We start from the raw sequence: 14,762 nt of genomic DNA, 5'->3' as shown, positions 1-14,762 counted from the left end.
TCATCAGTGGTTTGTCAAACATGGAACTGTAGACAAACAGTTTTAAAAGACTAAATGGCAGTGTGTTGGACTCAAAAATTAAATAAAACTAAACTGATGAAGACAATTTGTCGGATTTGAAGAATATGTATCTACGAGCCCAACATCCTGACACTGGTTAAGTGAGTCTTCATTGTTGCTCGTCTGCACTAAGTGCCTATCTGAAGGTAGCTATGGTATATTTTGATAGGAGGTGTTGTTTGGTTATTTATGATTTGACGATTATTATTTTATGTTTTGTCTTCAGTGCTTTGTTACAGCTGCACTCTATAAACTATGTAAATAAAGTTGAGTTGAATTGAGACTGACAATGTTTCCCAAATGGATCCAGCTACCTTTTTATTAAGCAGCTGTATTTTTTTTGATAATGTGTGTCACTAATGTGTGGATGGTACATATCAATCTTCCGGGGCTATATAATGTATTTAACTACTTTGACTAGATCTGAAAGAATTTAGGAAATCGGGTTTCATGTGAACAGACGGCATCAAAAGTGGGAGCGAAAAGAAAATGTGTGAAAAAGAAAAAAAAATGAGCACAAGTGAAGAATAGGAAGGAGTAGCCAACAGGCGTTCCGCTGACCTACAACAGCTGTCGAGGGAGTGCATACGTGCATATGTATGTGTGTGCACGAGTGTCTTCATTGACCAAATGCCAACTTGGTCCCTTGGCTGCTGTTAATGTGAGAGAATTCATTGCTACCATTCGAAATTAATGACGCCATGTCAAGTCCTGACACCTCCAGGTGGCACACACCAGTGCTAGAGGTTTTCGAGCAACCCCGCGAATGAAAACACAGACGTACTGAGACGGTAACTTCCAGACAAACTGATGACTTCTGATGAGTGTGACCTTAGTTAATTTCCTGTTTTCTAATAGAATTGCGGCTCATCTCAAGATAAAGTTGAAAATGCAGTCACTTATATCATGAGTCATTCCTTGGAGAGCTCAGTATGTTTTACTTGATGTCAGAAGTTAAAGAACTACTGATTTAACATGAATAGTTTCCTTACTAAATAAACCCAGACATCTGCTAGAGTACTCAGATGAAACTTTGTCTGCTCAATTCTTAGAAACACAAAGGACAGCAAAATGGACGGTAAAGGTCTTCTTAGAATCAACGTCCACTAAGAAGCACGACACATTGTTTTCAGAACAGCAAAGCTTCCCAGTGGGAGTACAAAGCTCCAATCTGCAGGCTTCATCACAACAAGCACCTCATCGATGGCAGCCCACCACTATCGACAAACCACTCAGCCTCCTGATTGGTTCTTTGGCCGCTTAATCGCAAGTCTGGAAGGTTTCGAGAAATGAAAGTACAGCGAGTCTTGGGAGTGATTGCTCGATGACAAAAGAAGTGAAGGGATAGAATGGTAAAACATGAAAAAGGGAAAGTGGCAGAACTGCACATGTGCACATACATACTTATATTGGTCATTGATGCAAAGAGATAAATGGGGAGACGTATTTGAGATGACAAATAAATTGCTCCAAATTGAGGTTTAATTAGTTTAGTAGAACGCAAAAGTGGTAGGGAAAGTTGGCTAGATGTCACAATACTTTTGTGCATGCAGTAAATAAAAAGAAGGGGCGGCGAAGAGAGTGCCAAGTTTCATCCAGTACACCAAATAGAGCAGCAGGCGTTTCATTAAAGGCCTGCTTGAAGGTGGCCAGACGTGGCAAAAATCTATACTTCATTACAACTCATCCATCTCAGGCAACCACTTGCGTGCGTGCGTGCGTGTGTGCGTGTGTGTGACAAGTCAATAGTGGGGTGGAGTGGCTTTGCTTGCGCGTAAGCTTAACCCTTAAGAACCCTTAAGAAAAGACCCTTCCGAAAAATATCAGCATTTCATCTTGTACAAACAGCACCTTTTTCTCCATTCAATATAGCCAAAATTGGCAAAAAAATAAAGTAAATGACAAAAAAATTGTCCCCGTAAATTCAAAGCGTCTGAATCAGAACTCACATAAACCACGTTGACGTAGTCGTCGTCCGACAGCGTCTCCAGCATCTCGCTAACGGACGTCCGGATCAGTTTGAGCGTCAGGCCGGAAACGCTGCCACTCCTGCAAAAGCCACAAGACAACATCAGTCTGCTGCACTTGTGTTTGTCAGATAAGAGCGATGGAAGGCAAGAGGGTAGCCTAGAGGGCACGGAGAAGTCGAGAAATGAAATATGATCAGGGCAAATCATAAGGGGACAGACAGATCAATGACGTTAGCGTAACTCACGCGTCCACCAGGATGAGCATGTCTTTGGGTGAGGCGGCTCCTTGGATGTACCTGCACACACACTTAACCAGTCAGCACAGTGGTAACTTGATTTACGAGATTAATTCACTTCCTAGCATCCCGTCGCACAAATCACATGTATCACCAATCATCTTTCCCCAGTGGAATGAATGGATATGCTATTAAGCGCTCCAGCTACCAACACATTGGGTAATGTTTTTTTAAACACAACAAATGGCACATTCGTTTTTTCCAATTCCACTGAACTTTGTCTTGTTGTTGTGTGAATGCTGGAATCAATCGGACAGACACAGAACATTGAAATCCTAACCTTAATTCGAAACCCTAATTTCAAATACTAGCCCTGGTTTGAAACCCTACTTTGAAACCTTAACTAATTTTAAACCCATATTTGAAATGGTATTTTGAAACCCCATCTCTAGTTTGAAACCCTAATTTGAAACCATAACCCTAATTTGGAATCCTGATTTGAAACACCAACCCCAGTTTAAAACCCTACTTTGAAACCCTAACTCTAGTTTGAAACCCCAATTTGAAACCTTAAGCCTGATTTGAAACCCTAACCCTAATTTGAACCCCTACTTTGAACCTCAAACCTTAATTTGAATTGCACTAACTCTAGTTTAAAACCCTAGCTTGTAATCCTAACCTTAGTTAGAAGGCTTACTTCAAAACCCTAGTTTGAAACCTAACGTTAGTTTGAAACCCTACTTTGAAACCTGAAGCCTAGTTTGAAACCCTAACGCTAGTTTGAAACCCGACTTTGAAATCCTAACCCTAGTTTGAAACCCCAACATTAGTTTGAAACCCTAGTTAGAAATCCTAACCCTAGTTTAAAACCCTAACCCTAGTTTGAAACCAAAGTTGTCACCTTCACAGTCAATCAACGAGCCATTTTGTGCCTGGCCAAGCAGCAAGCAATGATGTCGCGCGTTCTCTTACCACGGTCTCCTGCGTACATCATACAGGTCAATTTTACTGGGTGTCTTGCGAGCATCCATCCATGGAGATGCTGCAGAACATGAAAAGCGTCTTGATTACACCTGTCTCGCAGCATTAAATAAAACCACTAGTTGCTCATTTTATTTACAACAATCTTCATGTCAAGATGTGCCACGTACTGTATGGTTCCAAAAACTGGCAGATTTCTGGATACCCTCTCGCATATCATTAACTTGTAGAACCCAGAATATAAATCATGACGGGACGTGCAGACTTCATTTAATTGCTTTGACAATCACCAGTTTGGTATTAGTGTGGGGAAGCATGGAAAATGAGCACGCATGAGAGAGTGAACCCGCTCTTCATGCATGCTAAGTAGTATTTAAAAACACAGGGTAATAAACTAGTCAAAGCCAGTGATCATTCCAGAATATTGCACATCAACCACTCTCGTGAGGCCACACAGACGATGTCATGAATAGAAAACACTATGAAGCTTAAGCATGCATGATTGTTTCATATTGGACTGTGTTTTATAAGGGATTCTCCGTTGAGCCTTTGTGAGCAGTAATATGAGCATATTGCAGACATGGTGACTGGAGGGTCAAGGTCATCTGAATATAAAAACAAACACTCAAAATGTCAGAATTTGGTGGAGGGAGAGAAAATCAGATTAGATCCATTTCCCGTCTGAATGGAACGGAGCCAGATCAAGTGGTTCAGGCATATGGCTACAATCCTGAAACCTTTTCTGGTGAGTTGTATTTGGTACAATGGTCTCCACCATGTTGGGAATGAAAATTTGGTACCAGGAGGTGCGATCTAAATCTTATGCTTGCTTAGACCAAGATGAGTATCTGTGCAGGGTTGACAGCTGGTCTAGCACATATTTCATTACCAAATATGTCAACAGCGGGCATCAGATCTTCTGAATCACTGGATAATATTTTTTAAGTCATCTCACTGGGCAGCACAGCTATCTGTTCAACGCATGATAGTAGGATTAGAACCGTTGACCCTTTGGTCACTGAACGACCTGCTCTACCAACTTTGCCAAAGTCATCCTAAATTGAATGTAAGGAGCCAATTTGATTGGCTAAGACTGAAGTCGACTCCCACAGCAGTGCAGCCCTCCCTTCTCGTAGATGCTCATCAGCGAGCCTAACAATCCTCAATACCTACCACATTGCTCTTAATTTAAAGACCTCTCTCTACTTTTTTTGCCTACCTGGGTAGTATCGGGCCAGACCGGTAGCGCTTCCAAACACCTGCCAAAGAAGTGTGGGATCATCCTCTCTGTTTTTCTTAAACACGTCCTCCAGTGCCTCGGTCCAGTTCAGCTCGTTCAGGACAATGGTTGCTAAAATCAAACGAGAGATTGTGATGGACACTTTGTTTGTAAACAGACACCAGGGTACTTCCATGACTTGAAACGAACGAACGAACGAACGTGTCAGTAAGGACAATAACTCAAACAGATGTCGTAAATAATTGGACAGAGAAGATCCAAGACTGCCTCCAGGGACACAACTTGATACAAACCTTCCACAGGATTGCGAAAGACAATTCCTTACAGATGTATATAATGTAATAACGTAAAGTTGTAAAATAACTTATTTCTGAGTAATTTGGCAAAACAGTGGCTAGCCTGCTATCTAGCGCCAGAAGTGTGCTTTCCATTTTCCGTATGACTATAAAACTTTTAAATGGAGATTTAAGGTATTCGACTACAACATCATTCAAGTGCTTCACTGTTTTCTCAATGTTTTCGCTTTGGTCAAAAACTATGTATATAACTATATATTTTTTATATTTGTGGTGCAATTGAAGAACAACTGAGCTCTTGGGTATGTCATGGTGAAAATACACATCGTTATAATTTATAAGGTTCTACGAAGTGAGCAAAAACCCGTGTGTATTTTTGATGAACACATTTATATTCCCACTCAAAAATGAACCTGTTCATTTCCCACCTTGAAATAACTTATAACCTGTGTGTGTATGCGTGTGCATGTGTGTGTGTGTGTGTGATAGCGGCTGATTGATAGTGTGTGTTGTGGGAGGCAACAGGCATTATGGATGCAGTGACACAGCACTTGGACAGCCCAGAGCCACGTAACACTCACAGTGATGGATGAAGGGGGCCGCAACACTGGGCGCCCCCAAAATGGATCAGCCGCTCACTACACCCCCCCCCCCTTCCATTCTTCTTCATTTTTAGTCTCCTTACTGCCACTGAGGATATGATATTTGCACATGTGTCTCATTTGCCTGACAGTAGAGATTACGTTAAACATTGCATTGTTATAACCGACACTTCCTCGCAAAATCTCAGACAAGAGCTGTATCAAACTCTGTGCCTTTAAAACTATAATAGGTAATAATCAGCATTGGTCATTTTCAAAATAATATTCAGTTTCTGTGATTCATTTCTTGATGTTGTTGTGATGCATGGATGGAAAACATGACAAGGAAAAATTGTCTGTGTTTTTTGTTGCTGCCAAAATTAAACCAATACTAAGGAAAATAAATGAATAATGCAATATCAATGAATTCAAATATGATATAATAAATTAGATTGCCAATTAATGAAACAAAAGTGATATATTAAATATTTAATCCCATTTTTCTTTACTAATTCAATGTCATTTGTTAATGGTCTTTTTGTAATGATGATGTGACGTATTGACAAATGTCATTCAGGACACTCTCAGTCGTTATACTGTGTGTGTATGGCTTTTTATTCTTAATTTTGGCACGGACAACAATCTCCATAGAGTAAAATGTTTTTTTCATCTCGGTTTTAAATTTAAATTTGAAAGTGTACGTGAGTGAAATTGATGGGTATTTATTGTATTGATTGTGACGTGGCTCATTGATGTAGCGACATTTGCATGCACGCCTCACGAAACAAGTTAATGAAGCCTCGCTTTGCCAAGAGTGGCAATTGCATTGTTTTTAAATTGAAACATACGTGTGTGTGTGTGTGTGGGTCTGTGTGTGCGTCAGTGTGTGCATGCGAGTGTGCACATTATGCATTTACCTCATTAAGTCGGGAATTTTAAATGGGGTGAGATAAAATATCACTACAGCCAGCAGTGCATAATGAGAAAAATTCAAATTGCGTGAGGCTAAAAGTAACAATGGGCCAATAGAATAAAAAAACTTGGCATATAATCAGGATAACACGTACTCATTATAATGCATGGATTTTGCATTGAAGCCAGGTATTAATTCAAACCATAGGTGACTATAATAACATGAATTGGATGACTAACTGACTGAACGTGGTTAATAACTATGACCGTGTCTGCCAAATCTCTCTGTGGAGCCCACCTCCCACTTTAACCAGAAAATCCAATTTCACCCCCCTGGCCGAGAAAAGCCTATTCCTGGAACCTTTATGGGGTGGAGATCAAATTGAAGCCTCAACAGCGTACAAATGTCTTCTTTTCCCTTTAGAGCGCTCACAAAAATACATTCTGTGGTGAAGGTGAATGTTTGGTGCAAAAAAGAGAAAGAAAAATATGCAAGGCCGGCAGCCAGCCTGCATGCAGACTAATGTGTGTCTACAATTTGTTTTCATTACAAGTGCCAAACGCCACACCTGTAGCATTGCAACGTGTAAGATTGAGGCAGAATCTCCGTGCAAAATGAGTTTTACGCACATGGAAAGACACACTGCATATAGTACATTCAGAATATCTTCTACATTCATATCAATGCATTTCTCTGATTCATAAAATCGTGTTTACGATTCATGTCGTGAAAGTGGGTCCTACGATGTAGACTTGTAAACAATTCGCCAATTGCTAAAAAGTATTACAACAGTTACAAGGTATCCTTCAAATTCACATTGGGATTTAAATTGAACAGTGATTTTAAACTATGTGAGAAAATTGGCGCAACGGTTGAGAAGCTTTTTTTCCATCTCAGGCAGCTGGCAAAGTTGAAGGTTTGCCTTAAGCTCGCTTCAAACCAAAAGTGAAATATCGCTTCAGCTCGCATGTTTCACGTGTATTTGTGGGTAGCAGAGGGAAATTTGCTTCGTGCTGAGAAGAGGAAGAGCTTCTCATTCTCCTCGGACAGAAAGAAAAACAAAGTTTGCACAAAGCTAGGCGGCTGGTGGGGTTGCTAAAACTTTGGCTGAGGCTAAATGTTACATTGGTTAGCAGTTCAACAGCTCTAAACAAGTCAATACTCTCACAAGAGGGTACAAAGCTGCAGTTTGAAACAGTAATCCATGCCCTGGATTATTTAATGTTTGTTTTCTTTATCTTATCGTTTTAGTGCATTTACATTGTTATTTTCAATGTTATGTTTTCATTTTTTATTCATGTACATTCATGTTGAGGTTCTTCAACCACAAGCCACGTGGTGCACTACAAAAATGTTATACAGCAAATCTCATGCATTTGTATCATTCAGTTCCCCTTGATCAGAATATCCACTGAATTAATGTTATGTAGTGTCCTTGAGTTCTTTTGGTGTCCACACAAAAAAAAAGCTCATGATTTGACCGTGTGAACAGACTTTTGTTCCTATTAAGGTAGCAGCATATCCCTCAGTCCTGGATGGATTCCAGCAGCTCTGGCATTCATTACTCGCAAGCAATGCATGGTATCTTTGAGTGTGAAGTATTATGGCACCCAGCCCGGAATAGAACTAGGTATTTGACACAGAAATGAAGAAAAAAAAAAACCCTACAAGGTCAAGACAGGTTCAAGCCTGGGCTAACACACAAAATCCAAAACCTCCATATTTCCTACTAAGTGTGAAGTCTAATAAAAGAGGTCAGGGGTCTAACCTCGGGGCCAGATGCATCCACAGCAGGACATTAATCCGTTCCACAGTCCCCTTCCTTCGTGTGAATGCTGACACTTCGCAATTAACAGAATACTAATTCATGAATGCAGCAAGTCCCAGTGCCACACAGGTCGCCCGCACGTACATCAGGTCTCACATGCCAAGAAAAATGAGTTTCCTCACCCATGCTCCAAAGGTCTTAACAGGTTTGGTGACACTCCCGACCGAGTGCTGTTTGACTGTGAGGACATGACTCAGATGTCAAACGTTCGCAAAATAATGGACCTTTTTCACTCTGACGTCACACGCAAGGTTATTTCAGGAAACGAAAACTAACAAAATAACTAAAGGTAAAGTTGAAAAAACATTTTCGTTGCTAAAAACTGAAAGGTTTTATGTTTCAATAACTAAATTATAATGAAAATGTCCTTTGTTCGGCAATCAATTTAACACGTGTCACACGCCTGCTTTTCTAGCACCTTGGTCAGCGCCCCGCTAATAATAAATGTATTTATTTTGATATTCGTGCACGGCCAATAACCAGAAGAAGTGAAGTTCAAACAGCCGTCTAGGAGCTGTTGCCTTCTTAATGTGTGTCATACAGAAACAACGTTATCGAGCAGCTGACAGTAAATAAAGAGCCCCCTGATTAAATTGTTCCTCAAAGACAAGTTTGCGTGGACTTTACAAATTTGGTAGGTTAGCTGATCATCCACAAATGCTGATGATTTAATGACAACATACACACTGTGATGCACTCTTGTTTCTTCAAACTTCAAAGCTGCTGTGTATGCAGCTGAACATTTTATTTTTGCTCTTCTTTTACTTTGGTGAAAATACTGACAGGTGTTTTGTGTAACCTTGATACACCAGCAAACTCAAAACAGATGGAGTGGAGGAATAAAAGATGAACACAAAGAACTACTCTTGCAGTGTAAAGAAATAAAAGAGAGAATAAAAGAAAGCACCAGACCGGAGCCTTCCTATACTCAGTGAGCTATTAAACCTTGGAATAGTCGTCATAACAGGAGATATGCCGACAGTAGCTCAGCCGAAAGACTGCTCAGCGGCCTGAATGTAGTGTGTCACTGAGGACAATAGGTGCCTATTGTGTTGAATTATTAAACGAAATGCGATTTGCCCTTGGACATGGTGAATTGTGATTATTGTTGATGTCTTTCGTCTATTTCATAAAATTGTTGAATTCAATTGACCCTTTTACATTTGAAACAGTTAGAACACATTATAAAGCTAGATAAATTCTTAAGCACGTCATGAACTGATTTTGTTGACTTTTTTTTTTTAAATTAGAATTACCGTGATCATAAGCCGCTACTGTTTAAGTTTTGAATCCTGCGGTATACAGTCTGGTGCGGTTTATCTGTGGATTTTTCATAAATTTTATGATATTTTAAAACGATTCGTTTGTTAAATACAGGTAATAGAAATGAGGACATTATATTTCAAACACCTGCGGCTTATAGTCCAGTGCGTTTTATATATGAACAAAACAGGATATTCCCCTAATTTTAGCTGGCGCGGTTTACAGTCCTGAAATTACAGTATTTTTTTAGTTTTGTAATATTCTCTCTGTCCCATATTTTCAGGAAGGATGGATGGACCTACTTCCACCTGTTCTCTTCATCCATCGTCTATTCCTTTTATCAACTAATCAGCTTCCTCCAATCCCTCGTGTCGCTTCAGAGTGCGCCTCTTTGTCTTGTCTGCCTTTCTGACAGTCTATGTCGAGTCATTGTTGGTAGTCATGTTGAGCTGGTCCTGCTTCCTTTGGTTCAAAATGTATTCCCTACATTTCTATGTTACTTTAAATCTTGCTTTTTTGCTGGACTTGAATTTACACACTTATATCAACAGTAAGAAGGAAATAAACCCAAGAGAGGTGACTAAAAATTCACAAACAAAACTCAAAAAACCCAGTATCATTACCTCCAGCTTTGGATAATTGTCATCTATGAAGCCAAAAGCAAATTTGGCACAGGCATAACCTGCAATAACATCTTTGAAAGCAGTTTTTGCGTGTGTCAGCTGTATCCATGGTTACACTGCGTGTGCGTGTGTGCACTCACAGCCATCATAGATGTCGGTGGGGATGTGCACGGCCGTGTGGCTGTGGTCTGTGAGGCGTCGAAAAGACGGATCCTCCTTAAAGTCCGGACGGAGACGGGATTTGCGTCCCTCGGTTTCATTTGAATCCAGCTATTGAAGAAAAACACGAAAGATGAAAGTATTTGCCTTTATTGGCTGGCTATGGTTTATGTTTTTATGACTTTGCTTAAGATGAGGAGACAATATGCAGTCTTGCATCAATGACAGCCTGCATTGAGATGTGGATGACGGCCAATGAGGTGGGAGGAAAAAAGAGGGAGTGCGGGAGTAAGAGTATGAACACTTGCTTCCTAATAAAGCAACAATACAGCTGCCTCATCTATCTCATCTGTCAATTAGAGGGGAACCATGGCAGGAACCTCTTCACCTGTAAAATACAAAGGGTGAGGGGGGCGTGAGGAGGGATGAAATAGAGGCAAAAAAATAAGATGAAAAGAAGAAAGGCTTGAATGTTACATGAAAGAGGTACAAGACAAGAGTGAAAAGCTCGAAGATGAAGGGGGGAGGTGGAGGATATCAATGTGAAAGGGAGTTCAACCTCTTGACTGGCTCGCATCAGGATTGCTTGAAAGAATGACCAAAGTCTTGGGACACACTTATTGATATAAATGTGGGATTGTTTGTTTTCTTTTTTGATTGAGTCTTTGCATTCTTTATGTTCTGATTAAACTGCTCAGTCAGCTGGTCCTTTTTTTTTTCCATCACTCATAGCACTAAGACCTTTGTGAAAGAATTTGAGAAGATGATGTAATAGTTTTCTGCTTTTATACAGCATTAAAGACTTTTTGTCTGGTTGGGGAATCGAGTTTATTAAATTGGCAATTGGACAGGATTTTGAAGTGGTAATTGGACTTACTCAACTAGTAATGAATCACATTTTTGGGGTCATTTGTGTAGAGAACAAACTCCCACTATCCAACATTCGGTCTTCCCAGAAGAGTTGTCCCAATACTTTAGTCCTTGTACAGTGTTGATCGAAGGAAAACACTTACGTTGTCCTTGGAATTGTAGTATGCAATTTCATCATCCTGCAAACAAGCACAAGAGAAAAACAAAAAAGGTCACCATAATTTGCCAAGAACAAAATGATGGCCTCAGTTATCGTAACGTTCCGCACGGACGCGAGGGCGCTGGGAACGAGCGTCCTAATGCGTGGTTATGTGCAATACTTACTGACGGGGCTGCAATCACTGTGTAAGGCACACACTTAGGCTGCCATATTAAAGCAACTGAGATGATGAAATAGAGTCCATCCGTAGCGGTATATGAACTGCATGTGTGTCTTTCCTTTGGTGTGCATCTTTCTTTTGAGATATTCGGTTGTTGAATGTTTATTTTGAACATGAAAACAGAAATTGGGAGGTGCAATAAACAATGAATAATAAAACACATGTAATTTATCTATTCTGCTTTATTGATGATGTTACTAATGTGATTAAAATGATTTATGGGGTTCCGCATGATTCAATTTTTGGACCCCTGCCTTTCTTGCATTTGCTGTCTATGGGTTCCATCTCCAAGCATGGGATTTCCTATGCCGATGACAATTGTAGTTATGTTCCACAAGCAAAATATTACTTCTCTTTAAAACCACTTTTATCATGTTTTGGAGATATTAAAGCATGAATGGCCGAAATAGTTTTAAATTTAATGAAAATGAGGCATAAGTGATGGTGGTTCTTTCCAGTGGTCGTTGTATTTTGTAGTTGCATTTATGAAATTATTTTTCTACAATGTCTTCCCCTAAACTGTTAGTCTTCCCCCATTGAATGCAAAACAGATACATTTTTAAATTTCACATTTTAACATCCGTACAGTATATTTCTAATAATTTAGTTGCTGTTTAGAATTAGAAAATATCGACACGTTATCTGCAAGAATGAATGCATGAAATGTTGATTTTGTGGCTGAATTTTATTACCTTTTTCTGTAAATATTAGTGAAATGACTGAACTTTTGAAGTTTTTGCCACAAATCTCTACACCTTCTCTATGCATGCACAAATTATAATACAAAAACTGCCACAATATTTCCTCACCTCATACTCATCCTTCCACTGATGTTTCCTCTGGAAGTTTTCGGCAGCTGTAGCCAGTTTCTAGAAGAGAAGGTGGGGAGGTGGGGAGGGGGGGTGAAGGATGACAAGGATTTCATTCGGGGGAACTACACAGCCATTGGTTTGCGTAATTATTGGAAAAGTGCACAAAAAGCTGCAGACACAGATATATTACTACCATTCCTCTCTTGCACAACTCAAACTGTCCACGCTATCAAGGTCTTACAGGAGTGTGGGCCAAAAGGCCACGTCGCACAGCATAATACTGTCAGAGTGAAAAGGTTTAACGTGCGTGCGTGCATGTGTGTGTGTGCGTTGCAGCCTATAAAATGGCACGTCGCTGAATCACGTCACAGGTGAGTGAATTACTGACCGGGCGCTTGTCACTCAAGGGGGGCACTGCTAAATAAAGGCTGGGAGTGCCACTCCTGTTACCCATCCATTTTCCACTTATCCTCACTATCGGGTCTCGGGTGAGCTAGAAGATATCCCAGCTGACTTAAAACGAGAGGCAGGGTATACAATAGGCTGGTTGCCAGCCAGTTACAGGGCACATGGACAGAAGAATTCCCATCTGTATTCACACCATGAGAATTCAGTTTTTATTTAATCCTACCCTTCTCAAATATAGTGGAGCGACCCCCATTCAAAGGAGGGCTTTTGTGACCCCAGGGAACATGTTAATTCAAATACAGTGTTATGCAGTGTGTGGAACAGTGTAGGACTGGTTTGCACGTTCGCCTCACAGTTCAGAGGTGCAGGTTTCGATTCTGTGTGGGTTTCCGTACACATTCCAAAAATATATACATGGTAGGCCGATTGATCAGTCCAAATTGTCCGTGAGCGTAAATGGTTGTTTGCCTTTGTGTGCCCTGTGATTGGCTAGTGACCAGCTCAGGCTGTACAAAGACTGCCGGGAGAGGCTCCTGCACACGTGACCCTCGTGGCGGTGAAGCAATTCAGAAAATGGATGGATGTCGTGCAGTGGCGTACTTATGACAATTTTATAGACAAACAATACTATTTACAGTCAGACAATATTTTCTTTTCCCTGGGCGGCTTAGCTGAACTGATTTAGAGTCTTTATCTTGGGCCATAAAATATGCAATTTAAATTATTGTGAAAATATCAAATGTGTTTGAGTGACAGAAACGCACTATGGCTAAGCAGATTCATTCATCATATTTCCCATGGTCTCATTTCCATCCTCCGTCATTTCCAACAGCACTCTGCTTGTGTTTGTCAAATCCTTTCAAACAACTTCACGCTTCAGTGACTGATCCAAAGACAGACGGGTGGTGGTAGGGGGGGATAGAAGATTACAAGGCACACTGCTGGCCCAGCTAACCCCCGAAAAGCATGAGCCTTTTACACCAAACCAAAACATACATTTACAACACTCACAATCCAGTATTCAGCTAATGACATGATCGCACTTTATAAATCATACTTATTGATAGAAAGAGCTTGTCTATCGCTGATCCAACATCAAAGTAATCAATTACAAAGACTGCACCACAGAGGTTGTCTTCAAATAATCACCAATGTTTTTGTAAGCGTGCAGATGGTTTATGAAATAGGCCATGGAAGTAGGATGGAACTAGATGATCGTGTAAAAATCTCACTTAGTCCTTTTCATTAATAATTCACTGCACAGACAGTTCAAGTCAGAAAATGCGCCCGAGGATACACAGTTATAAAATCACAATACACGTATATAATTTTTCTGAAATATATAACTCTTTAAATGTTTCAGTTAATTCTTATCCTCTCACTGCATAAGGTTATATGATCATTTGATCATTCTATCACATGAGCTTCTGATTTATATGTTGTACTCAAAACAATAAAGCAATCTTTCACCTTATACTGCCAAATGTATGTGCAAATGCATGTTCAAACACGCCTCAGTGGAGAGCAGACGGATATGATTGTTAAAAATTCATAGCAGGACTTCTGGAAGATGTGTGTGAGTGTGTGGAAAGATAGCCTAATGAGTCTATCCCGCAGTATATATCTCTTTGTTCAACACACACAGCTTGAATTTGATTAAATCTTGTCGACATTTTCGATGATGAATGCAGTCCAACATTTTGGTACTTAATCAGACTTCTGTGGGAAAATGTGTCGCTACAGTGGCACCAAACTTCAGAGTTCAAATCGGTGTCATGCAAGGCAACTCTACATCTCTTCTGGAATTTATTTTACACCTGCTGGGCTCCTTTCTGGTCAATAATGACTCATTGACTACCAAGCTCACTGTCATTAAATTTCATATTCAAAAATTACATTTTTGCATGTCATGCCATTTTGATGGACATTTTAGTGTTTTTCACTAGATTGAAACATTTTCCCATCGTAAGATACTAAATTGCAATCAAACCGATTGTGTTGTTTTTTATTTCTCCTTGGTCAATTATGAAAATAGAGACCTTAAGGGTGATGAATCTGAAAATGGACACTTTAACCATCCCATCTATTTTTGTCCATCAAACATGCTGATTCTTTAACCAAGGTTCATCACCAATATAATAT

At 40.0% G+C, this 14,762-nt stretch overlaps 1 protein-coding gene across 4 annotated transcripts in view; it reads right to left on the bottom strand.

Moving 5' to 3' along the window:
- The window catches only part of LOC119124559 (voltage-dependent calcium channel subunit alpha-2/delta-1), a 57,612-nt gene that overhangs the window by 23,585 nt on the left and 19,265 nt on the right, over positions 1 to 14,762 (bottom strand). For all 4 annotated transcript variants that reach the window (XR_005098295.1, XM_037254664.1, XM_037254663.1 and 1 more), the window contains exons 4-10: positions 12,210 to 12,269; positions 11,164 to 11,199; positions 10,132 to 10,261; positions 4,467 to 4,598; positions 3,239 to 3,308; positions 2,276 to 2,326; positions 2,010 to 2,109 (exon numbers count right to left, since the gene is read on the bottom strand). Coding sequence is in view for 3 of the 4 variants with exons in the window: in XM_037254664.1 (XP_037110559.1) it covers positions 2,010 to 2,109; positions 2,276 to 2,326; positions 3,239 to 3,308; positions 4,467 to 4,598; positions 10,132 to 10,261; positions 11,164 to 11,199; positions 12,210 to 12,269 (579 nt within the window). In the remaining variant the exon portion in view is untranslated. The remainder of the gene's footprint in view (positions 1 to 2,009; positions 2,110 to 2,275; positions 2,327 to 3,238; positions 3,309 to 4,466; positions 4,599 to 10,131; positions 10,262 to 11,163; positions 11,200 to 12,209; positions 12,270 to 14,762) is intronic.

The sequence above is a fragment of the Syngnathus acus genome, chromosome 6 (genome assembly GCF_901709675.1).
Source record: "Syngnathus acus chromosome 6, fSynAcu1.2, whole genome shotgun sequence".
NCBI lineage: Eukaryota > Metazoa > Chordata > Actinopteri > Syngnathiformes > Syngnathidae > Syngnathus > Syngnathus acus.
The sequence above is the reverse complement of the archived record's forward strand: the minus strand, read 5'-3'. Positions and strand labels throughout refer to the sequence as shown.